Genomic DNA, 25,855 nt, shown 5'->3' with positions numbered 1-25,855 from the left:
CGTTCTAGACTTGCATTTTTCATAATCATTATTTAATTGTCTTTCTAGATTTATGCTATTTTAAATGGCTTGGACAATTATCTTTTTGTGATGTCTGTCATACTACATTTTCCCCCTTTCTGTTCCTTGTCTGCTGACATATTACAGTATACTTATGGAAGCCACACTTGTTTTCCTGAATCAAAATAAATACAGACCCAATCAGAATTAATAAGTTTTATATTTTCTTTTAGATATTTTTTAGAGATGAACCATAATGATCAATTTTTGACCATTTTGTAACTTACTGTGCTGTGTGATGGGAGACGTGGATTCAAGTTAATTCTTCCCAAAATTAATAATATTAAACTGTTTCAATGTCTACTTCATAGTTTCAGAGTTATTAATTCCTTCCCTTCTTTTCTGTTACTTGTAGTTGAACTTTTATGTACACTTGACATTTGGCAAAGGACTGTGACCCTCATAATAGTATTCGATACTAACTAAACTGTAAGATGCAGTGCATATCTTAATATTGATACTAATCTCAATTTATAACAGTACTTTGACACACTATCCTCTGAAGTCACAACTGGCCAGTATGAAAGACTAGGGCTTCTGATGTTGAAGCCAAAGTTTCCACAATGCCAATGCTCCTCTTAAGATTTTTTTGAATATATGTGACAAAATTTTGGTAAGAGCTAAGATTACGAAACTAGAACAAAGCATATGCATAAATCTTTTTGATCTTGGCTTAGGCAACGGTATCTTAGATATGACACTAGAAACACAAGGGATAAAAGAAGAAGTAGATAAGACGGACTTCATCGAAATTAAAAATTGGCTGTACTTCAAAGGATACTATCAAGAAAATGAAAAGATGAAGTGAGTCAGAAATAGCCATAGGATATCACTTATGTGTGGGATCTAAAAAAATGACACAAAGAAACTTATTTACAAAACAGAACAAGATTCACAACATAGAAAACAAACTTACAGTTACCAAAGGAGAAAGAGGGGAAGGAATAAATTAGGAGTTTGGGATTTACAGATATAACCTATATATAAAACAGGTAAACAAAAAGGTCCTACTGTATACTACAGGAAACTATATTAAATGTCTTGTAATAACCTATAATGAAAAAGAATAAATATAAATTTATAACTAAATCACTATGCCATACATCAGAAACTAACATATTGTAAATCAACAATAATTCAATAAAAAAGAAAACGAAAAGACAACCACACAACAGGAGGAGAAAATATTTGCAAATCATGTATCTGATTAGGGATTTATATCCAGAATGTATGATGAATTCTTACAACTCAATTATAAAAAAGACAAATAACTCAATTTTTAAATGGGCGAAGGACTTAAATAGGCACTCCTCCAAAGATCTACAAACGGTAGATACACACAAGAAAAGATCCTCATCATCAATAGCCATAAAGAAAATGCAAATCAAAACCACCTGGAAAAACCACTTCACATCCAAATGTTCAAATAAAAAAGGCAGATAGTAATAAGTGTTGGCAAGGATGTGGAGAAAGTGGAATCATCATTCACTGCTGATGGGAATATAATATAAGGCAGCATTTTTGGAAAACAGAGTGTGTCAGTTATTCAAAAGGTTATACATAGAGTTACCAAGTTGCTAAAACCCAAAACAGTATGGAGTTCCCTCAAAAAACTAAAATAGAACTACCATATGATCCAACAATTCCACTTCTGGGTATTTATCCAGAGAATACAAAAACACTAATTTGAAGAGATATATGCACCCCTGTGTTCACTGCAGCATTACTCACAATAGCCAAAACATGGAAACAACCCAAAGTGTCCATCAATGGATGGAGGGATAAAGAAGAGGTGCTATATACACAATGAAATATTATTCGACCATAAGAAAGAAGGACATCCTGTCATTTGTGACAACATGGGTGGACCTTGAGGGCATTGTTAAGTGAAATAATCTCAGACAGAGAAAGACAAATACTATCACTTATATGTGGAATCCAAAAAAGCCAAACTCGTGAAAACAGAACATAGAAAAGTAGTTGTCAGGGGCTGTAGGCTAGGGAAAATAGATAATTGTTGGTAAAACTTTCAGCTATAAGATAAACAAGGTCTGAGGATCTAATGTATAACATGATGACTGTAGTGGATAACTCTGTATCATATAACTGAAATTTGCTAAGAAAGTAGAACTTAAATGTTCATATATATATATATATGCATACACACACACACATATAGTGATGGATGTGTTTGTTAGTTAATTAACTAGATGGGAGGAATCCTGTCACAATATATATGTATATCAAATCATCATGATGTAAACTTTAAATACTTTATAATCTTATTTGTCAATTATACCTCAATAAAGCTGAAAAATTAAAAGAATCAACATAATAATAAATTTCCCCCAATTTCATATCAGCACAACTGCAAAGATAACTTTTTCTTTAAAAAAATACAATAAAAAAAACCTCTTTCAAAACAACTAGAAAATAGAATTTATCTTACCTGCAAACGCAATTTATCCCCTTTCAATTTGCTTTCCAATTTTAGCAGTCTCTTTGCCTCTTCTGGTACTTCCAGCTTCATTTTTAACATGCACTTAGTTTCCCGAACAATTTCTAAAATTTTGGGATCAAAATTAACCAGCAACTTCCCGGATTCTGGATGTCGCACAAACAGTGTGGCTTGCAAAGCTACGAATAAACAATTGCTGACATTACTTGTTGTAGATTTCTGCTTCCAGCCCTGTTTACATGCTTGTCTTCCCCACTGGACTACTGACTTCTTAAGAGCAGAATAACAGTTCTGGATATTCCAGGTGCTAGGACACAGTATCTGACACATGGTCAGGGCTCAAAACTTAGATAAATGAATGATGAGTGTCTGCAAACCATAAAATCAGATCCCAAGAGATAAAAATACACCAGGAATTCCAGTTAGCCTTTGTGCTATGAATTGCAATACTTTCCTGAGTGGGTCTAAGAGAGCTACAATACGATGTTAGTTTATTTTTATGGATTGTGGTTTAACCTCTGGGAGAGAGAATTGGAAGATGTGCCCAATTACAAAATACGACCTACCTCATAGATTTCAAACCCTTTTCCACACCTAACCCCAAACTGGCTTCTTTAAGAAGGTTTAGCTGCATTAAATCAATAACTAGGCTCATTATCGGTAAGAAACATTTACTAAACACCACTGAGCTGTGAACTCCTAAAATATAGAGGAAGATTTTTTTTCCCTACATTTGAGTTACTACAAGAACATCATTCATAAAAATAGGCACTTTCAGATATGCTTTATTAAGAATTGAAATATATAATAATCCCAAACATTTCATGTTGAATAGCCTTAGATCATGTTATCCTAACATGACTTACTTCTAGAGGCATAAAAATAACACACTTATAAACTAGTTGTGCTAACTTGAGCTTCATCATATATTAACAAACACTGCTAATATGAGAATTTTAGATGTATCTTCCAGGCTTCACCTTACTTCACAGAATATGGCTGCATCAAATTTCTAGTAAAACTAGTCTGTATATTCCTTTGAAGCTAGTTGACTTTTACTCAACATACAAAATTAGTCTTGATATGATCCTTAATAATGTTTCATGAGGATTTCAATTAAAAACTTAACTGAATTCATTTGAAATCTTTTAAAAATTTGGCTAGAAATCATTCATCCTCCCATATGAATTCCAAAATAAGCTCTGAATATTCATTTCACGTAATCTGTCTTCCTTAAGTCAGTACTGAGCTTTCTTGAAAGGACAAAATAATCAGCAAGACCTCTAAGAATACTGAAGCCAGGAAGTCTGCTCCAGGACTGAGTGAACATTTTGTTCTATGTGAATCATCATCAGCGAAACTTTATGGACCAATCAAAAGAGGCTGATACTAGGTCCCCAATTATTATTCCAAGTTAATATATATAGTTAAATATATATATTTATAAATATAACGCATCAATGTAACAACGACATGCCTTCCATAGCAATTCATTTCCACCAGCCTGCGTTCACATGAAAGGAAGGTTTGAATCCCAGCTCTGCCACTTCCTAGCTCTGTGATCTTGGGCAAGCCCGTGATCTTCTCAGTACCTCAGTTTCCTCATCTGTAAAATGAGGATAATAATTGTTCCTCATAGGATTGCCATGAGGATTAAAGGAAGTTGTAAATGCAAAGTGCTTAGACAAAGCCTGGCACATGGTAAGCACTATATAAATGTTAGCTATGACTGTTATTTAAAGGACACAAAGATGAAACAGACATAGAGAGTATTCCTGGAATGTGTAGGGGACATAAGACAGATGTATAAAGCAAGAAATGTCATGGTAAGTATGTGGAGGACTCTGGAGGAGGAAGACATTATTATCTGCCCAGAAGAATAAGGAAGGGCTTTATGGATCAGGTGACTGTTGAACCTGCTATGGAACATGTGCAGATAAGAGGAAAAACCAACAGGACAGAAAAAAAAAAAACCCAGAAAATTGCACAGTATTATAGAAGCAAAACAGTACATGCTTCATATTTCAGTGCTATAATTCTCTTTGCTTTTTTTCATAATGTCAATTTTAACCTTTTCTTGAAGCTTTTTTGAGTGTTGCTCAGTTAGCAGGCTTTCATTAGGACCCACAGGATCTTACCGTGCACATTAACCGGAAACAGTTGGCCTGATAGAAATGTCGTATTAAAGGCTTAACTAAGTTGTCAGTTGGGAAGACATCTTGCAGGGTTGGAGCCCTGCCCTCCAGGATGCAGTCAAGCAGTGAATCAATGACCTGTATACAGTACTGTCCCCAACAGCTAAAATATATGAGTCTGGAACCAAGAGGCAGAACTTGGAGTGGCCCCTCTCACCATCACTCCCAGTGACCCAACCTCCAAATTTGTGCTTCCTATGTCTGCAATTCTGTGCTCTGTTGACGTGGAAATTCTGGTGTGGGAGGGAGAAATGTTTCTACCAGGGACACAGTGAGGGTTCCAGCAAGGTTATGGATAAGAGATTCAGGTTAATATGGGACAAACCAGGAACCTGAACTGACCAACAATTCAGCCCACACAATAACAACACCCCAGATGATGCCAGCAAGGATGGGTGATGGCTTAAAATCATCCATCCCCTGCCTCACACTTAACTCTGCCCAACACCTCTGCACCCCTCAGAGGTACTCAGACACAGCCCCAGTACTCTTAATTTACTGGAGCTCAAAATTGAAATCAAATTTGGTTATAGGAAAAGAAAGGGGAGGAGCGGAGGAAGAGAAGAGGGAAAAAAGGACGGACAAGAAGAAGGGAGGAAGGAAGGAAGAAGGGAGCGAGAAGAAGGAAGAAAAAGAAGCACGCTGCAGTTCTTTTTCCCCTGACTGGGACTGAGATTTGAATCTATAACATGATAAAAACTGAACATAAAAACCTTCCCAAATCTATGGAGAAATATCAGTAAAGAGTCTTGATATTTACTTTTAAATACTGTTTTTCAGGGGAAAGTCATAATCTTAGCATATCAATTTTAAGGTCATGACAATAAAATCAGAATATTATTAATTGTAAAGACACAACTGTATCACCCCCAAATCTAAATTTCACCATCATTAAAGTCATATAAGAAAGATGTAAAAACGCTCCAGAACCAGGAACTCATTCAGAAGCACCTAACACCCCATCTGTAGCACCACCACGTAGTCCTGCACACACCGTACTGCAACTGCGAGATCTCTCTGACCCAGGCTGTGTGATAGACAACCTCGAATTCCACCAGGACGTAGGAAATTTTATTATACTGACGAATGACAGCTTTGCCTTCTGCACTTGACAAAATTTCCGAGTTTTTCTGTATTTTTAAAGGAAAAAGAAAGATTTATTTTTAAAAGTCTGCTGATTGTTTTCATATGCAAATCAAGAGCTGTTTACATTTTAAATGACATCAAATAATGATGCTAACCATCTAGATTTTGCCTCAGAGTAAATCAGGGGTGAGGAAGGCCAGACAAGCTAGAGAAGGAAGTAGGGAAACATTACCAGTAGTAAGGGGAAACTGGGGAAGGAAATAAAGGATTTAAAAAGAGCAGTCTCCATGCCTATAGCTGGCTCCAGGCACTGAGAGTCTCCACTTCCAATTTTATGTCCCCTTCCCACTTTTTTGGGCAAGATACAATGGACTAATATTCCTTGAACTATATGAATATTAGGGAAAATTCCTAAATTCCAGCACCAAAAAAATAAAGAAATGTATATCCAAAAAAATCCAAATTTCTTTACATAAAAATGGAAAGTTTTATGTTTTGACTTACATATATCAAAAATTGGGCAATCTCTTCTCTGTCACTAAAAAGTCAGTAAACAACTGAGTCCCCATCCTGGCCTCTTGCCTAAGGCCAGCGTTTTAAATTTTTTTTTTAATACTGAGAATGGTAAAATAAATGATAGCAGTGAAACAGAGACAACAAACACTTAATATTTAATGATGCTTTAATAATAAAATTACTTGCAAGACTATTATTTTGTAGTTATTTTATTCTATATTTAGACATAAGACACAACAGTAAGCAAACCAATCCTGCTTTGCTATTCTGTCTCTATAAGACATAAAGCACAGAAAGCAAAACAAAACAAAAACAGAAAGAAGACAAACTGGCAGTTTCAGAATGCCAGCAAGGCCTAAGACTATCATCCTGGTGTTTTTCAGAAATCTAATAATCCTCAGGACACAGAGGATGAATGTGCTGTTACACTGTGCTTGTGGTCCCAGCCCTTCACAGGAATGTACTGAGTGCATCTTCACCCTCACTAATATATATCAGTGACCTATCTGTCCACACATGGAAGTAAGTTTCAGCACTAGGTCTGTCCTCTATTGTTTCCAAAATAATTATTTTTCAAAAGCCTTTATAAAATGTCTTGTATTACTTAAAGTCATAAAGTCCTAAGATTCACCCCCTTAGAGACTAGCTTTAATTAAACAGGCTTATCTAACAAACATGAAAGAATTGGTTTAGTCTCCCTCAAGCATATTTGTAAACAATATTTTCTTTGCCCAGTAAAAGAATTAGCTCTCGCTACTCTATTGGACACAAATGTTGTAGGATAAAATATATTTCTTGTGTTAAAACCCACCACAATCCACATAATGTAAATTTAACCATTGGCTTACAAAGAAATAGTTGATGGGCTCACTTATCCGGCGATACAGCTGCCTCACCCAAAGGATTTTTCCTGCTACAGGGGGCATGTTGCGAGCAAGAGGGGGGTCATCTTTCTGAGAATGATAAAGCTGTAATTAAAGGTCTGGCATTAATGTCTGAAATTCAATACAGTGAAAAAAGCCAAAAAAATAGTTATATTTGTATTGATGTTTTACCATTATTCACATGTTTTATACACAAGAGGTAGCAATAAAGATGTAAATGCATTCCAGAGATATCAACCTGAGGCTGAAAACTGTGATGTTTATGATGTATGACCCTTAATTCTCTCTTAACCCTTACTTCTAATTACGTGTATTTTTTTTCTGCCTTTTATCACCAATTTTAAGCATTTATTCAAAAGCGATTCAAAAGCGGGAGCACAGAGCTACATTCTATCTGTCATAATATTCTCTCCAGAGCCCATATTTTGACACACAAAAATATGAACTTAAACAGTCTTTCCCATAAACACATGAATGCTGTCTTTAAAAAAAAAGACAGTTCTTAAGAGCAAAAGGGTGTAAATCTGGCTGTTCAGGGACACAGACTGTCAGCACCTTCCCCAACAGTGAGAGAAGCATCAAAGATACTTAGCAGTGGAAGGATGGGTCTGGAAAGCCTGGCCCAAGATAATGATGGCAAATGCTGTCAGAATATTTTCTTTTTGTACTGAAGTACCATTCTGGTTATAACCATGATACCTGCCTTCTTAGTAGCTTCAAGTTCGGCCACATAATACTGAAGAATACGCTCAACTGTGTGGTTTATTTCTAACTGAAGACAGGGAATGTTCAGTTTCTGGAATCTAAAAGCAATTGAGGGTGAATAATTAAAAAAATAAATGAGAAACATATTTAAGAATTGCTGCAGTCCTAAAAATCCATTCACTTATTTGACAAATATTCACACCAGGCCTCATGCATTGCGCTAGGACACAGTGATGAACAAGACAGATGTGGTTCCAGCCCTCTTGGAGCCAACAATTATCTTATGGAAAAGGGAGAGATGGGTGGAGAGTGACATAAATAATTATTTAAATTAAAATGGCGCCAGAGCTCACACAGGAACCTCTCGTCTGTGTGGCCTGCTGTTGTCTATGGCAGCGTAACTTAATAAACTCTCTATTCTCAAAAAATAAAAAAAGGTGTCAGAAATGTATGCAACTGGGGAACCCAGCCAAGTTTGAGGAGTCAAGAAAGAATTCCCTGAGAAAGCGATTTCCAAACTGAGCTTAAAAAGATGAGTGGGGAGTTGGCTTAGCAAAGATGGAGGGGAGCACCCTGACTGCCCCTCTGCCAATATTAATGCTCATATCACTCCAAATAGCCATAATGATAGTAATAATTTTGTCAGCCAAATACCACTTCCACTGAGAGACTAAGTGAAACACAGGAAGTATTAGAACCCTTAAGGTTCTGATTATAAAATGAGTTGACACCAGCATCCTACAGGTAAAACAAGACAGAGATAGAGAAATTGCCAAGAAAATGATATGATATTCATTTCAGTCTGTACAGTACTGTCACTCATCAAAATCATTTTATGTCTGTTTTGACTCTTATGGTGGTCTCATGAGGTGAGGTTTCACAGTGTATGATCCATCGTTAGAGAGATGTGGAACTATGGCAAAGTCAGACCCAAATGCAGATCCCCTGGCTCTCAGGGGAGAGTTCCAAAAGTGTCCCTGACTGGGTGTGAGCCCTCCCTGAGCCAGAAAAAAAAAGGCCTCTAGTCCAGCCCGTCCCTCTGAGCCAGGCTTTCCTGTCCTTTAGGGGAGCTCTGCTGTCAAGAGTGGCGGGAAAGGCAGCTGCAGGAGGACTCAGGAGGGAAAACAGAAAGTCTGGGAACCTACAACTCTTAGATAATTTCACTTTTTGAAATCTTTTCCAGGATGTAGAATTAAACATTATTTGTTCTTTTTCCAATAATACTTATGAAATTAGCTTTAACATATGGTATTGCTGGGGGGAAAATGTGAAATCGTTTCATTTTTTTATTGACTTTCTACTACAAAAAAATGCAATGAAAAATGTCATACCATTTTCAAACTTTCACCAGTCTATTTAATGGTAATTGAAAGATGAATGTTTATAAGTTTTAAAGTTTAGATAGGAGAGATCTGCAAAATGTTTTGAAATTATTATTTTCAGATATAAAGTTATCCCACCTAGAACGTGTACTACTTAATGCATTATAAATACCTTTGAAGCAGCTGAAGAGCCTGCTGAGAAGATAAGATTTTTCCAAAAGTACTGTTCATAAATGCCTGTATTTGTACCTAAAATACAATATTAATATTTAAGTAATTTTTTGAATGATTAGTTTTGCTTAACAACAATTAATGATTCTCCTACAATCAAACAGAATCAAAATAGCCTTAAACACATCTACCACTTAAGCATCTAGAACTGCACTGTCCAGTACGGTTGCCACTGGCCACACATTGCTACTGAGCACTTGAAATGTCACTACTTGGAAGTGAGATGTGCTGTAAATACAAAACACACACTAGATTTCAAAGACTTAGTACAAAAAAAAAGAATATAAAATATCTCATGATGTTTATATGAATGACATGTAAAAATGATAATATTTTGAATACTGTTGGGTTGAATAAAGTATTTTATTAAAATTAATTTCACCAGCTTCTATTTACTATTAAAAAAATTAAAATCACATAAATGGTTTGCATTTGCCATTCATTATTTATTGGATATTGACCTAGAGAATTTATGAAAGAAGTGAATGGCCCTTACTGAGCATATTTCTTTGGGAGATTTAGAATTTCTAAAGCATGTTGGTAGAGCAATGTAATGACACTATAGACACTCAGGGTCAACAGGTGTCATTTTCCATCACTGCTGCTCTCAGAAATCTCTTTGTCATGCTAAGGAGAAGTAAGAAGAGGAAATATTCTTCCAAGACTCCCATCATCCAAACTCCTGGTGCCCAACTGATAGAACTGAAGCTCTATGCAAATTACTTTCACTTATAGATTATATTGGTACTGTCTACAGATATATACCACATCCACTAATCAAACATTGGAAAAGGAAGGAAAGTGAAAATACAGACACCACTTTTTAAATACTAAATAGTTAATATGGCCTCTAAATTTACTGACAGCTAAACTTGTATTTAAGACTACAGTAAAGGCTTTACAACATGTAATCTTCATTAAGAAATCATAAAAATATTTCAAGCAATAAGTTTTTTAAAAAAACACAAATTCTCATTGCTGTAAAGACAAAGATACAACTTACAAAGCCAAGCACTAAAAATAATAACTAACATATACCTTAATATCAAAGTGCCTAACTTCGAAAAACTGAAAGGAAATCTGGACCAAAAAAAAAAAGTGTTACAGTTAGAACTTTAGGATCTTTTTCATTACTATTGCCCAGATTACATGTAACGTAGTTTTTAAAGAGTCTTTTAAAAATAAACAAGGAAAATAATATATGGTTTTCCTCACCTTCTTGGCAAAGAATTTAAGACTAAGGAAGTGGACAGAGTACATTCCTGCCCCTGTCTGTGTCTCCAGGACATTTTGCAGCAAAGAGAAGACCACTCCCCAGGGCTAAATCTGGGTTTACAGTGGTTTTCAGTAAGAGAGTAACTGAGGTCATATAAGCCCAAAAGATGAGAGAGAAATGTATCATAGTCTCATCCCTCCAGAGTCCCTTCAGCTGGAAAAGTGACATCTGCCCCACGGCACAACAAAAAACGAATACAATTTTTCATGTAAATTAAAAATAAACTCTAAAAATAAGCCCTTTGAGCTTCTGGTTAGTCACTGATATCTTTTATTGAATATGCTCATTTTTCATTTAAAAAAAAGAAAGTATTTTGCGGATGAGTTAGAAAATTATTCACACTGGCAAATAGTTCTGATCAATTTGCAAGAGTAATGTATAATAAATGGTAAATATGTGAATTTCAGTATTATTGATTATATTTTAGCTTTAATAAAGTGAAATTACATATAATTACATACCTCTAAACCATTTATTTTTGCCACGAAATCTAAGAAATCTGTGTCAAATTCTGTCCTTCTTGGATCCAGAATGTCATATTGCTTTTTCTTAACCCCTTGATATATATTTTTAAATTTTATTGCCATAATGTCTATCCCCTCTACGGTAGAATTGCTCAAGGCTGAATATGTTTGCACAACAGTTATCATTTCTGTAATCTTAAAAAGAACAGTGTTATTTTACTTTAAAAATTAGAAATTAACACCCTTACCTAGAATAAGCTCTTAATGAATCATTGATTTTTTTTTAAATCAATAAACAGGCCCTGGAATCATTTAGCTAAAACCAACCAGAGGAGATAAAATAGAAGATAAATCTCTGTTCCAGTTATTACTACTCTTAAGACTATTTAAGACAGACAGGTTCTGTCATAAGCAGAGAGAATTTACAATCTTTCTCAGAATTTGATCACTTTGTCTTTCAGGAGGTGGGGGTGAGTAAAAGCCCTTGCAGATGTCTAAACAGATTCACTCTTTTGTTCTTGAAAATTTTCTGAAAATCATTTCATTGGATCACTGGTTTCAAAGCCCTACCATTCTTCTTGGCCCTTGCTGTAGTTCTGATATGTTACACTAGCATAAATTCACATCTGTTCTCTCTTTGCACCCGCATTCAGGTAAAGGAAAGGCCCCACAATCCTGAAGGATGACTGCAGTCACTTCTAACCCCTAAAGGACCCAGGGAAATCCTCATAGGGAACTTTATTTCAGAAACAGCTGGCTCCATCGCTCAATGTACCAAAACCACTTACCTCACCAGAAAAATCTTTCATGTCCACAGGCTAATCAGTTCCTTAATCTTCAGCACCCACTTCCCATTTTGATCCCTGATCTGGAGAACAATGCTCAAAGCTCTCCAGGGCTGGTACATTCATCCAATGGTCAAACAGAATAAACCTGTTTTCATGGAAGTCCTCCAAATCCCACACACCATGAAAACAACACTACGGGTCCCCCTAACACAGCCTGCAGAATCCACGTAAGTTCCTACACATGTCAACCAGAATGACTATTTTCAGAGTAACTGTCACTCTCATTCCTCTATTTCCGTACACTTCCCCAAACCACTGTCATCCTAGAAGCCAACCCAAACCTGGAGGAAATAAGAACACCTGGAATTGACAGCAAGCTATATATGCTCCATATAAACACGAGAATATCTGGGTCTCCTAACACTCCACTCACTCTAGAAACAAAAACAAACGAACAAAACAAGAACAAACTTTAAAAAACAAAAACAATTATTCTAACCTGCTAAGACTCTGTCTTTACCCCTTAAATTAACACCTGGCTCCCAAAGGGATGAAATTGGGATGAAATTCCTGTCACTAACATGCCCTCTATTTTGTCCATGGGTGAATGAGGAGACATCAAGAGGCAGAGACACCAGTTAAGCCCATGCTTGGTCCTTCAGACTTAGCCGGAACATCCTCCACCACCCACCACAGAGCAGTAATATCAAAGCCAGTCATGGTCATCAATCATGACCATGCTCTTCTTGCTTGTTTGTCCTGACCGTGGCTTTTTCACAAGCTCTTTATCAACTTTTGACCCCCTCAGTATTGACAGCCAAGTTACAGTCATTTCTTTGTGCACCAACCATGGCATCCTTTGCAGTTTTCAACTTCCTATCTCCGTGTTACTGTGAATAAAGACCCTATACCACTCACCAGATGCAATTCCTTCAACCTCCTCCCAGAAATACCAGTTTTCCACCTCACTTCTTCTCTCCCACAAATGTGCAGAGTGAGAAGAAAATAAAACTAAAGACAGAGCTCTGGGAAATACCAATATCCACCAAAATTTACATGGCGGGAAAAGAAGAAACAAAGTATACTGTACACAAAATTCTAGGTCGTTAGGACAGAGTAACACTCAAGGCACCATCAAGTCTCCACCTACCAAAGAAAGGTGCATTTCAGGCACCCTAACCGGCACACTGGAATCTTTGTCTCTTGTTCCTTAAAGATCCTCAACATCTCTGTCTAGTTCTGAGGTCTTGGCTCTCCAACCACAAGCTCTGTTGAAGAGGGGTGGTCCAACAGCGGTCCCTGCTGTGCCCCACTCATCAGGGGAAGCCCATCAAGGCAGCTCAGTAACCACCTCTAGAGGATTATAAAGAAATTCAGGCCCCCTTTCAGGGTAACTTTCATGCCCCATCTTTGAGAATCTGGATATCCACTAATTACACCTGGGAGAGATGCCAGTCAGTCAAAAGATTCTTAGCACAGAGGAGTTGGGATAACTTGGTAACCAGAATGCACTTCAAGTAACGCCTCTAGGGGGCACTGCATTAGCTCTGCTTGCTGAGCTTTGGTAGCATGAAGTTGTACCCTTAAGATGACAGGCAGCACTTCTTCAGTGGTAGGGCAGGGGGAGTAGCTAATGCAGCTGGCCATTACCACTCACTTCATCTAGCATCAGGAATGCCTGGGCTGCTCATTATGTCCAGCATTAGACTTGCCACCAAAGATCTTTACAGCAAATGGGCTAACCATGAAGGTCCAGACTTGAAACTCTACCAAGCGTAAAATTGCACCCAAGATGGCGAGGGTCCTGGTTCCTGGAAAAATTAAAGGTAACCAGGACTCACCTCCAGGTTTACATCCTAGTGGTTTGAGAACTGTTAAACATCTCTGTGGAACAGGCCTTGACCAATGGGGCTTACTTATTATTTTAACCCATGCCAGTATCATTCTAATTGGACATTTCCCCCAAGAAATCCCTACTGTTCACAAAGCAGCCTCATACAACATCTTCCTACATGCAGCACCAAAAGCACAAGCAACAAAGGAAAAACTTGATAAACTGGACTTTACCAAAATTAAAAAACTATCGTGCTTCAAAGAACACAATCAAGAAAGTGAAAAGAAAACCCACAGAAAGAGAGAAAATATTTGCAAATCACATCTGATAAGAAACTTATACCCAGAATATATAAAGAACTCTTATAACTCAACAAAAAGTACAAGTAATTAAATTTAAAATGTGAAAAGAATTTGATTTCTCCAAAGAAGAAATACAAATGGACAATAAGTACTTGAAAAGATGCTCAGTACCATCAGTCATCAGGGAAGCGCAAATCAAAACCACAATGAGATACCATTTCACACCCACTAGGCTGGCTGAATTCAAAAAGACAGATAATAACAAGTGCTGATAAGGATGTAGAGACATTGGAACCCTCATACAGAGCTTATGAGAATGTAAAATGATGCAACTACTTTGAAAAGTAGTTTAGCACTTTCTCAAAAAAGGTAAACAAGGAGTTATTACAAGACCCAGCAATTCTACTCCTATGCATATATTCAAGAGAAATGACAACATATGTCCATACAAAAACACATACACAAGTGTTCATAGCAGCATTATTCATAATAGCCAAAAAGTAGAAAAACTCAAACGTCTATCAACTAATCAATGCATAATAAATATGGTACATCCACACAATGGCATATTTTTCAGCAATACAAAGGAATGCTACCTGACAGATGAACCTTGAAAACATTATGCTAAGTGAAAGAAGCCAGTCACGAAAGACCATATATTATATGAATCTGCTTATGTGAAATGTCCAGAATAGGCAAGTTTATAGAAACAGAACATAGATTAACAGTTGCTTAGGGCTGGGTAGAGGGGAGAATGCAGTATCACTGCTAATGGACACAGGGTTTCTTTTAGTGGGAATGAAAATGTTCTAAAATTAGATAGTAGTAATGGTTGCACAACCCTTTGAATATATTAGAAAATACTGACTTGTACACTGTAAGTGAATAAATTATATGGTATGTGAATTATAGCTCAGTAAAGCTGCTAAAGAAATAAACAGAAAAACAGCCCCAAAGAAGTAAGTATGAAGGACCACCCCATACACACACACTCAGGGATTTGGTCTCTTCATCACTCATACTTTCCTACCCTGACATGTCTAGGAAATGCCCTTCAACTTGTGTAATCCCCCCACCAATTTCCAACAAATAATGAGCAGGCTCCTAACTACTACCAGGACCTAGGGAGTTAACAGGTGGGGCTGTGGGGACTGTCGCACCTAGATGATATCTTTACAGGCTTTCCAAAGGTTGGCTCCAAGAAGCCTCTGGTATAAGTGCCCTATTCCTCCTGAAAAAGCATCACTCCTCTCCAGTCACTCCTAATTGATGAATGAATCAAAGGTGCAGAAGTTTTTAACCCACGTCCACCCAACAGAAACATCACCTTTACAATGTCTATGTATAGACCACATCAGCTAGCTAGGAAAGACAAGGTGCCCACATGTCCAGATAGGACACAACTACCAGGTTCTGCCAGGAATCACAGATACGTCAGCACACACCTTTTCTCAGCCTGATACAATGGTTAAGAGCAGAGTCTTTAAGTTCAAGCTCCAAGGTGGAAGTAGAATTGAGGTCTCAGGAGAAGTGAAAGTGTGCAAGAGCTTTTGTGAGACTGGCAGAAGACAGTAATCAGAAATGAAAAAAGTTACAATAAAATGCAGTGATCTGTGAGCAATATTGGATGAGATGAATAAATGGTGACACAAGAGATTTGACATAGTAATTCTCAATGGCACTACATAAAGCATGAAATAACTGGAAAGGTGTGGTTGGTGGCGGGAACTGTGGCTGCACAATGCCTACCTTCTCCAGTCTTTTGCAGAAAGCCTCAAATTTTCCAAATATATACATTTCTGAAACCTCAAAGGATTTCTCCCCCGAGGATTCTAAAATCTGTTTCCTTGTTTTGTGAAAAGATGTCTGGTATTCCTTGAATAGAAAAATGCAGTCCTATGAGAGAATTAAAAGGGGGATAATATGTAGTGAGACATTTGTTCAGAAGTGAAAAATTCAAAGATTCTATTCTCACGCAGAACTGATCACATCAGCCCCTCAACAGGGGCTGCTGCTATTAACATTAAAAATGCAAGGTCTCTGCCTACATAAAGGCCTGTGAAAATTGATAGAGTTTTTAAAATTTTTACAACATGCTTTCATCTTCTTCTTTCCCATTACTTCCTCTTAACTCTTATCCTTATCAAAGTATGACATACACTATTTGTTGTCACATTTTCATGGCTAATTAGAGCTCCCAAGAGACCAAACATTATCTACCGATTCTGTCCTCTATTATCAATTATCTATCTACTCGGTTGGCATCTTTTAATCATCATTATTTACATACAGGTATAAAAAGCATTAAGTCTCCATAATACTAATTTATCATCCAACTGTCATTTTTCTACAAGGAAATCATAAAGTCTTTGATGAGCGCATTGATGAAATTCTCATATTTGACTACAGCTATACCATTGGCTAGTGAACCTATAAGAGTTTAAAAAAAAAAAAAAAGGACATTGTCACTAGGTCCCAGTAGGAATTCACTGTCATGTCAGGCTAACCAAACCATCAAAAAAAAATGTTAAACTTTTTCAAAGCCACCAATGGTCAGTCAAATTTTAACATAATGCCAGCTCCCTGTTTCTGATTCTTTATCTCCCTTTTCACTATGTAAGGATCTTTGTGATTACAATGGGCCCAGTTGGATAATTCAGGATAATCTCTCCAACCCAAGGTCAGTTAATTAGCAACCTTCATTCCCCCTGACATTTAATAGAACATATTCATAAGTTGCAGGATTGGGATGTGGATATTTTTACTCTTCCTACCTCAGCCACTAAATCAGAATTTCTATGGGTGAGTTTCAGGAATCCATGTTTTTAACATGTTCCCCAGATGATTCCTATAAACATTCAAGTTTATATAACTAGTCTTATTCCTACTTCTAACTATGACCCATCTTCCCTTCTCTATCTCAGTCTCCAAAACAACATCATCACTCTCTTTGAGGTCGCTGATCGTTTTTCACTTATTCAACAAAAGTTTATCAGTGCCTAGAATGTGTTAGGAACTCGTTGAGATGCTAGGAAGACAAATAAGATCCCTGCCCTTATGGAATGTGCCATCTAATAGGAATTACTTCATATTACTTCCTCTTTGCCAACCAATTCTTCATATTAGACAGATAAGGCCCTGAATAACAATTCTTCTCATTGCTTTCTCCAGCTCATCTGAAAATTACTCCTAAAAATTATACAACAAAAGTTTCCTTAAAAATATTCAGATGTAATAGAAATTGGGTTAAACTAGAACACAGAAAACCAAGCTTCCACTTCTAACTCAGTAAGTAAATGGCTAGTGACTTGAAGGATATTAAAAGAACCATGAGAATAAATTGTTCAGTTCTATGTAAAGAGTTCTGGTTCTTGCCAACTAGTGAATTTTGGGGGAATGATTTCTGACTCCCACTCCCAAAATTAACCCGGGAGAAACAAGAGAGGGAAAAATGGAATCCAGCAAATAACAATAACAACAACAGAAGTGATAAACTCCTGGGAGGATGGTGGGTTGTTTTGAATCTGAGGATGAAGTGAGCAAGAATTATTAAGGAAACAGAGAGAAAAGATAAGTATTAGTAACAAATAAGGGGATATATTACATAATAAGGCAAAGATTAGTAAGAGAATATTATCAACATTATGCCAATAAATTACAAATTTTAGACAAATTGAAGAAACCCCTCAAAAATAAAAATTTATCAAAACTGACTCAAGATGAAATAGAAAGAATAGTCAAATAACTAGTTTTTTTTTAATGAAGCAATAATACATATTTCTGAAACATATGTATAAGGGATTAATATCTAGAATATATGAAGAACTCCAACAACTCAACAAAAGTAAAACAAACAACCCAGCTCAAAAATGAGTGCAGGATTTGAATAGACATTTCTCCGGAGAAGATATATAAATAGCCAATAAGCACATGAAAAAGATGCTCAACCATCAATAGCCATCAGGGAAATGCAAATCAAAACACAATGAGATATCACATCACATGCACTAGGATAGCTATTATCTAAAAAAAGAGAGGGAGAGAGAGAGAAAATAAAAAGCATTAGTGCGGATGTAGAGAAACTGGATTTCTCGGGCATTGCTGGTAAAAATGTGGAATAGAACAGCCGCTATGGAAGAGCTTGGCAGTTCCTCAAAAAGTTAAGCGCAGAATTACCATATGATTCCACTTCTACATATACACCCAAACTAATTGAAAGCATAGACTCAAAGAGATCATTGCACAGCTATGTTCATGGCAGCATTATTCACGACAGTCAAAAGGTGGTCACAAGGAGAAAGGTCCCCCTTCAAAAACTCCTAAAGGAAATTGTAGCAAAGTGAATTTATGAATTTTTTAAAAAAGCTAATTACACTATGACTAAGTTGAGTTTATCCTAGGGATATCAGAATAGTTTCATTTTAGAAAACCTAAAAATGTCATCTATTACAGTAGCAGATTGAGGAGGAAAATCTTATAAGCTCTTCAATAAATACGTGCAGAAAAAAATTTTTTCAAAACCCGTTCATAACTTTTAATAGTATTTTCTAGTACTAAAACTAGGAATAAAACTTCCTTAAATCTAATCAATGATGTATTAAAGCATCAAACTAAATGGGGAAATGTTAGAAGCATTTTCTTCCCAAAGAAGATCAGAATCTGATGCCAACTATCACCAAGTCTATTTAAGGATGTATAGCAGTCCTAGTCAATGCAGAAAGGCAAGGAAATGAAATTAACAGGGGCTGGAGTAAGAGGTGGGGGCCAGAGTCTATGCAATAGCACATAAGAGGTGTCTGGTATACACAGCCGTGGGGAAGATGAGGATTAAATTGTGCCCTAAAAGGAGCACTAAATACAAAAGGAAGTAGATAATTTTAGTGAAGTTCTTTTTTAACAGTCTCATACTACTATGTACAATGTTTTTTTTCAGAGTTAATATGCTTTTCCAGTGAAGAAAGTAAACAAAAATGGGTCAGATGATAAAAGCTTTACTTTACGAAAATAAAAATACTTATACAAACCTGAATTTTCTTTAGTACAACTGGTGTTTCCTGATCCCATACATGGTTAGTTCCTCCATCAGTAATATATGCTTTACACGCTGTCACCATTTGATTTGTTACCTAAAATAAATATAAGTCCAAAATAACTATAGGTAAAGAAAGAAATAAAATTTAAGTTTTTTAAAACAAGCATAAAAATAAGATAAATAGCAAACTTATAGAATGAATTAATCACAGAATAAAAAAAACAAAGAAATATACATTCAGCCAAAACAAAGAAAACCCAAAATCACATTTACCAATTGTATTTAAGTCAATGTCACTGGGGCCATAAATTTCAAAAACAACTATATTTTCCCCTTGTCTGTTTCTCCTGTAATTAGGTCTTGATCCAATCCAAGTGTGCTTCTTCACCATCCTTCAACATGCAAACTAAATACTAAGTTAACCATCTCTCACATACTCTAAAATAGTGAAGGGAAAAAAAAGCAAGATTGCCATTTAAATGGTCAGGAGGTTAGATCAAGATGACAGGCTGACACACAGAAATTTTAGAGGATTCCTAAAATATGGAAAGTACATGGGATCAAACCTACAGGGGAAAAAAGAAAAAAGACTAGAGAAAGCTAGAACCCAATTCTGGAGAAGGTTACTATGAAGGTGGAAGAGTTGTGGGAAATTTTTCAAGATGGGAGACAAGTGAGGTGACCCGTAGTTGTAATCCAGCACAATTGTACAGCAGGCAACAGTGACCTGTGCTGAAAGGCCAAAGCTATGAGTGTGAACCACAGTCTTGGAAAGGTGTGGCCCAGGCAGATACTGCACACCCAATAGGACATCTCAGAGAGGAAGCTATTCACACTCCTCTCCCAACGGTAAGTCATGCCACTTACTCACAAGGGACAGACTACAATAAACAACAGGGAGGCAAACTGGCAGTTGCAAATACAAAGATGGACAGATAACCAAGAGCCAACAAGCAACTGAAGAAAACAAACATGGTAACAGAAGCATCACATTCAACAGAGAGAGGAAATACAGAAAAGATATATGTAAAATCTTTTAAAATATCTTTTATTAACTAAATTATTCAAGAGAAAGATAGGAGAGGATTTTATATGACAAAAAGAAAACAACTAGAGAATTTGGAAATTGAAATTTTTATTGATGAACTGACCAGAAATTGCGACATAAATGAAGAGCCAAAGAGTGAGCTGAAAGGTCAAAGGACAAAGATGAACTGAAAAAAAAAATAGTTAAGGAAAATGGAAATTAGATTCAAAGAGAGAGAATAAATTGAATAGGTGGATAAGAAATAATCAGAGGTAAAGAAAATTTCCCAGGAATGAAGCGAGATGAAAGTCTTTAGAATGAAATAACCAAGAAAGTATAGAATAAGACAAATGTAAAACAACCAAAAAGAAAACCAAAAAAAAAAAAAAAACAAAAAAAAAACCACCACATCACTTTGAAATTTTAGAAGTTTAAGAATAATGAAAAAAAAATCCTAAAAGCTTCCTGGGAGAATAAAATAGGTTTCCTACAAAGGAGATCAATCAGATTAGCATCAAATTTCTTATCAACAATAGTGAATGGTAGACAACTGTATCTTCAAAGTTCCCGGAAAAAATTATATTGAACTTAAGAATCTCAGTCAAACTATTTGAATGTCATTTTTTATTTAATTGTTTTATTTTGGCGCGGTTGGGGGAGGTAATTAGGTACTTATTTTTAGAGGAGGTACTGGGGATTGAACCTAGGACCTCATGCATGCTAAGCATGTGCTCTACCACTTGAGCTATACCCTCCCTCCGAACTATTATTTGAGTAGTAGGACAAAATGAAACTATTTTCAGACATGCAGGAATTCTGGGAGTTCACTATAGAGACTCTCTCTAAAAGAACTACTTGAGAATTTTTTCAGCAGAAGAAATAATAAATCCAAGACAGAGGAAGATGTGGCAGTCACAAAACAGAGGTGATCAAAGAAACTAGCAATACTTAGATTTTCATCTGAATATTTGTTGATTCATAATGTTGAAAAAAATAGTAACAATAACACGGTACTAGAAAACTCAACGTGGGACACACAGCAAGAAGAAGGGAAACGAGTGACAGGGAAGACTCCTAAGGTTTTTGCCTTGTTTAGGACATAGATAATTATTAAATCTATCCTTTGATTAAAAAAAAAAAGGTTTAAATGTGACTTATGTTCTGCTTGAATCATTTACCAAGAAACTCTATTCATGTGTTTCTTGGATGATTTTTCCAATTATTTAAAATCATTAATCGGATGGCACTACATGGGAAGATTTTACATAAACCATAGCACAAATAGAGTGGTTAAAGAAGCACTATTACTAGTGGACACAATTCTCAGCTCTTGAACAAAACTATTTGGAATGAATAAATTAGAAAATCACCAGCTACATTTAAACAAAAAACTGGGGGCTTACATCTGACAGGGAGAAAGGTCCCCCCCTTCAACTAAGTACAGCTGACTCCAGTCAACACCTTTCTTTTCTTGTCCACATGGGATGAAAATCCAGAACTCTGAGGGGCACCCAAACTTCCCATTTCCCCTCCCTGGCTCAGAGGGAAAGGACTGTTAACTTTCTCACAGGGTCATGTGTGTGATTTCTTCCCTTAGAAACTTACCTTGATAAACAATGAGGTCATTCTCTTTGAAGTATTATAATACCTTGACACACTGTGAATCATTCTGATGGCATTAATCAAGTTTTGTATTCCATGTGCCATGGAAACCTAAAATTGAAATATATTAAGTGAATTCCATCGTATGTTTATACTTTTAATAACCAGTATCCTATAATATTCAGAACTTTAAACATACATAGAATAATGTAACATTTTAATCTTGAAGTCAAATTTTACTAGACATATCCTCAGCTTAACTATCTACACATAGTGTTCAGACATTTTATATATAGAATACATAATAGAAGATAATGCCTACAACACAATTCCAGGATGATAAAATGAAACACTAAACAGAAAATTCATAAAATTTTATCAATAAGAAATGGAAGCATGAGTCCTCTACACTTCTGCTGAAATGACAGTTACAAACTAAACAGCAATTGTTGGTTGCTTTCAATGAAAATAAAGAAAATGAGAAAAAAAGAATTTTTTAAACTACAGAAATAGTGGGTATAGGAGGGGGAAGAAATTATTTGACTCAATACTGTTAGTACTTACCTAACTTCAAAAGATAATGTTCAAAACATTCCTACATCAGAGAATGTTAAAAGCTCAATAATAATAAAATGATAATAATAAGGTAATCTGTGGCTAGCATAATTGAACAAAGTTTTTTAAATTACTTAGATGAAAAGAATACCAAAACTAAAAGATCTGAAAATTATATGAATTTAAACAAGTCCTTTAAAACAAGAAGCTGAAGTTAGTACACCTTAAAATTTAAAGGTCTTGATAACAATAAAAAGCACTGTATCTTTCTTCCAAGTTTACTTTTTATAGTGAAAAGCTTTAAATATATAAAGTACAATGTACAATGTACAGAAAATATTATAATGACCACCTACATCCATTCCCAGATTTGACAAATGTTAACATTTTGCTATATTCACTCCATCTATTATTTTTTTACACTACGAGGTACTTGTTGGCAGGCATTCTAGAGTAGGCTTTAGGTATATGTGTATTTAATATGTGCATCTTCAACTCTTGTGAGTAACCCCAGATGCCCATGGTATATGATAATTCTACTTTTTCTTAAGACACAAATTTTAATTGCACATGTTGTAAAGCTAGGAAATCAAATCACTGAGCTCCTAAGTGAAACAAGCAATGACAGTATTTCTCTATCATGGTATTATTTGGTTTTCTTTACTCATGGTCATATACACAGAAACACCTAAGAAATAATATAAAATGTTCTTATGAAAGACAGATTTTAAGGTTCCCAACAGAAGTCCAGTTGCTGATAGTAGGGGTAGAAGTCAATATCGAATGAGGTTTAAGAAAAGTCAGAATTCTCTGCAAACAAGAACAATACAAATATGTTGTAAGTTAAAGTCCACCATCTCTTTATGGAATCAATTAAAAGACTGCTTCTGAGAAGTCGTCTTATTCTTTCTCATGGTGCTTCCTGATGGATGATGGATTCCCACATGGCAGTAAGAATTTCACCTGCCCTGGACTCTCAATCCTACATCTTTCCCTCCGCACCTGTATTGAACTCTTTGGCTCCCAATGCCCTCCTGGGATGGGTATGAACTGCTCCTACACATCACTCTTCTGCAAATCTAAGTGATACGGGACATAGACTCTGCCCCTTTCACTGCCTCTAGGATGAAAGCAGCATTTATTCTGCCCCCAAAAGATTGGCCAATCAAGCTGTTTGGCCAATGGTGCCATCTATGTGGAGGATGTAACTGTCTCTACAAAAACGAGAATGCAGTATGCTGAACATGTGTAACAGACACTAATATAAATTATTTTGAGAGCTTTATAGCTTAGAGAATACCTTGAAAAAGCAGCATAGTAAAGTGGGAAAAAAACAATCCATAATGCCAAAGAGTACTGGATTCAAACTCAGTCCCATCACTTATGGCTGTAGAAATGCTCAAACTTGGATTTCTAATCTTTAAAATGAGCATCGTTGTGCATACAGAGTGAAAATGTATGAAAAGTATGTAGTAGAATGCCTACCAAAAAAAGGCCAGAGGTTCTCAAGACGCAGACATCTTTAAAAATAGAACTGTCTGGGCAACTCTTGCCTAAAAGTGATTCACAAAAAAAGGCAACACCCAGTCAAAACTGGGAAACACTGCCCCGAAGTTCTCAACAAATAGTTTCCTTGATTTCCCCTCTCTATCTAAAGAAAGGATAGGGCGTTTTCTTTAATTTTTGTATTTCATATGAGACATTATGAAACATCAGTAAGTTATAAATCAAAAACTAATATGAACTTTAAAAAATAGTAATTGAAAGTACTAATATGTCCTCTAAAGGAACTCTATCGATATGAATATTCTGAGAAAAGTAGGTTAGAAACTAGAAGATGGGTCCTGTGCTGCCTTACTGATTTGCAGAGTGACAATGGCAAAGTCACTATGCCATCATGAGTTTTGGTTTCCTAATTCGTAAACTGGGAACTATCCACCATGGTAGGCAGCCTCTAAGATGACCCCAACGATGTTCACCCTCACGGTATTCACACCCACCTATAATCCCCCTTCCCCTGGGTGTACACTAGGCTTCCTGACTTGCTTCTAACAGAATACAGCAGAAGCGATAGGATGTCACTTTGAGATTAGGTTATAAAAAGGCAGTGGCTTCCAACTTCAGTATTCTCTCTTTTTTAAAGTCAATATTATTTTATTTAGTATCAATTTCCTTGGTTCCTAGCATTTAAAAAAAATCTCAGAGTTCCTAACAAATAGTTAAAAGTAGCCTTTTTAATATTTATTCTTTCTAATATTAGAAGATAATCTCCCAATTACCTTCTCTTTTTTCCAGTTTTATTGAGATATAGTTGACATATAAATTTAAGGTGTACAACATGATGATCTAATTACACACATAAATTATGAAATAATTACATAAAGTTAACACCTTTATGACTGCACATAATTACTTTTGTGTGTGTGTGTAGTAGGAACATTTAAGATGACACTCTTAGCAACTTTCAAGTATATAATATGGTATTGTTAGCTACAATCACCATGCTGTATATTAGATCTCAGAATTTATTCAACTTATAACAGGAAGTTTGTACCTGTTGACCAAAATTTCCCAATTTCCCCTTCCCCCAGCCCCTGGTAACTAACATTTTACTCTCTGTTTCCATGAGCACATATACACACATACACATAAGCATAAAAATAGAGAGAGAGAGAGGGAGAGAGAGAAAGAGATGGACACCAGACAGCTGGCTGCCTGCCGCCCCACCTTGGTTATTGTGAATAATGAACATGGTAGTGCAGGTATCTTTTCAAGACCCTAACTTCATTTACGTTGGATACAGACCCAGAGGTAGGACTGCTGGATCACATGGCAGTTCTATTTTTAATTTTTTGGGGAAACTTCATACTGTTTTCCGGAGTGGCTGCACCCATTTACATTCCCAAAAACACTGCACAAGAATTTCCTTTTCTCCATATCCTAGTTTACTAACACTTGTTATCTCTTGTGTTTTTGATGACAGCCATTCTAACAGGTATGAAGTGATAGATAATTGTAGTTTTTATTTGCATTTCTTTGATGATTAGTGATATCAAGCATCTTTTCATGTAGTTGTTAGCCATTCAAATGACTCCTATGGAAAAATGTCTATTCAATTTCTCTGTTTTTTATTGCTTTGTTTCTTTTTTGGTTATTGAGTTATATGAGTTCTTTATATATTTTGGATATTAGCCCCTTAACTAATATATAGTTTGCAAATATTTTCTCCCATTCCATAAGTTGCCTTCTTATTTTTTAATTGTTTCTTTCACTGTGCATAAGCTTTTTAGTTTGATGATTTTTTTTTTGTTTATTTTTGCTTCTACTGATTGTGGGTTTTGCCTCGTATCTTAAAAGATCATTGCCAAGACTGATGACAATGTTTTCTTCTAGGAGTTTTATGGATTCAGGTCTTACGTTTAAGTCTTTAGTCCATTTCCAGATAATTTTTGTGAGTGCTATAAGACAGAGATCCAATTTCATTCTTCTGCATGTGATTATCTGGTTTTCCCAACATC

The 25,855-nt window shown here is 36.0% G+C and overlaps 1 protein-coding gene across 1 annotated transcript in view; it reads right to left on the bottom strand.

Moving 5' to 3' along the window:
* Window positions 1–25,855, bottom strand: part of DNAH8 (dynein axonemal heavy chain 8) — a 211,713-nt gene that overhangs the window by 167,732 nt on the left and 18,126 nt on the right. The window contains exons 9-17 of the mRNA XM_010977286.3: window positions 21,786–21,893; window positions 19,146–19,247; window positions 15,871–16,017; window positions 11,195–11,392; window positions 9,399–9,475; window positions 7,903–8,002; window positions 7,164–7,283; window positions 5,708–5,843; window positions 2,510–2,697 (exon numbers count right to left, since the gene is read on the bottom strand). Of these exons, the coding sequence (XP_010975588.3) occupies window positions 2,510–2,697; window positions 5,708–5,843; window positions 7,164–7,283; window positions 7,903–8,002; window positions 9,399–9,475; window positions 11,195–11,392; window positions 15,871–16,017; window positions 19,146–19,247; window positions 21,786–21,893 (1,176 nt within the window). The remainder of the gene's footprint in view (window positions 1–2,509; window positions 2,698–5,707; window positions 5,844–7,163; window positions 7,284–7,902; window positions 8,003–9,398; window positions 9,476–11,194; window positions 11,393–15,870; window positions 16,018–19,145; window positions 19,248–21,785; window positions 21,894–25,855) is intronic.

The sequence above is a fragment of the Camelus dromedarius genome, chromosome 19 (genome assembly GCF_036321535.1).
Source record: "Camelus dromedarius isolate mCamDro1 chromosome 19, mCamDro1.pat, whole genome shotgun sequence".
In the NCBI taxonomy this organism is placed as follows: Eukaryota; Metazoa; Chordata; class Mammalia; order Artiodactyla; family Camelidae; genus Camelus; species Camelus dromedarius.
The sequence above is the reverse complement of the archived record's forward strand: the minus strand, read 5'-3'. Positions and strand labels throughout refer to the sequence as shown.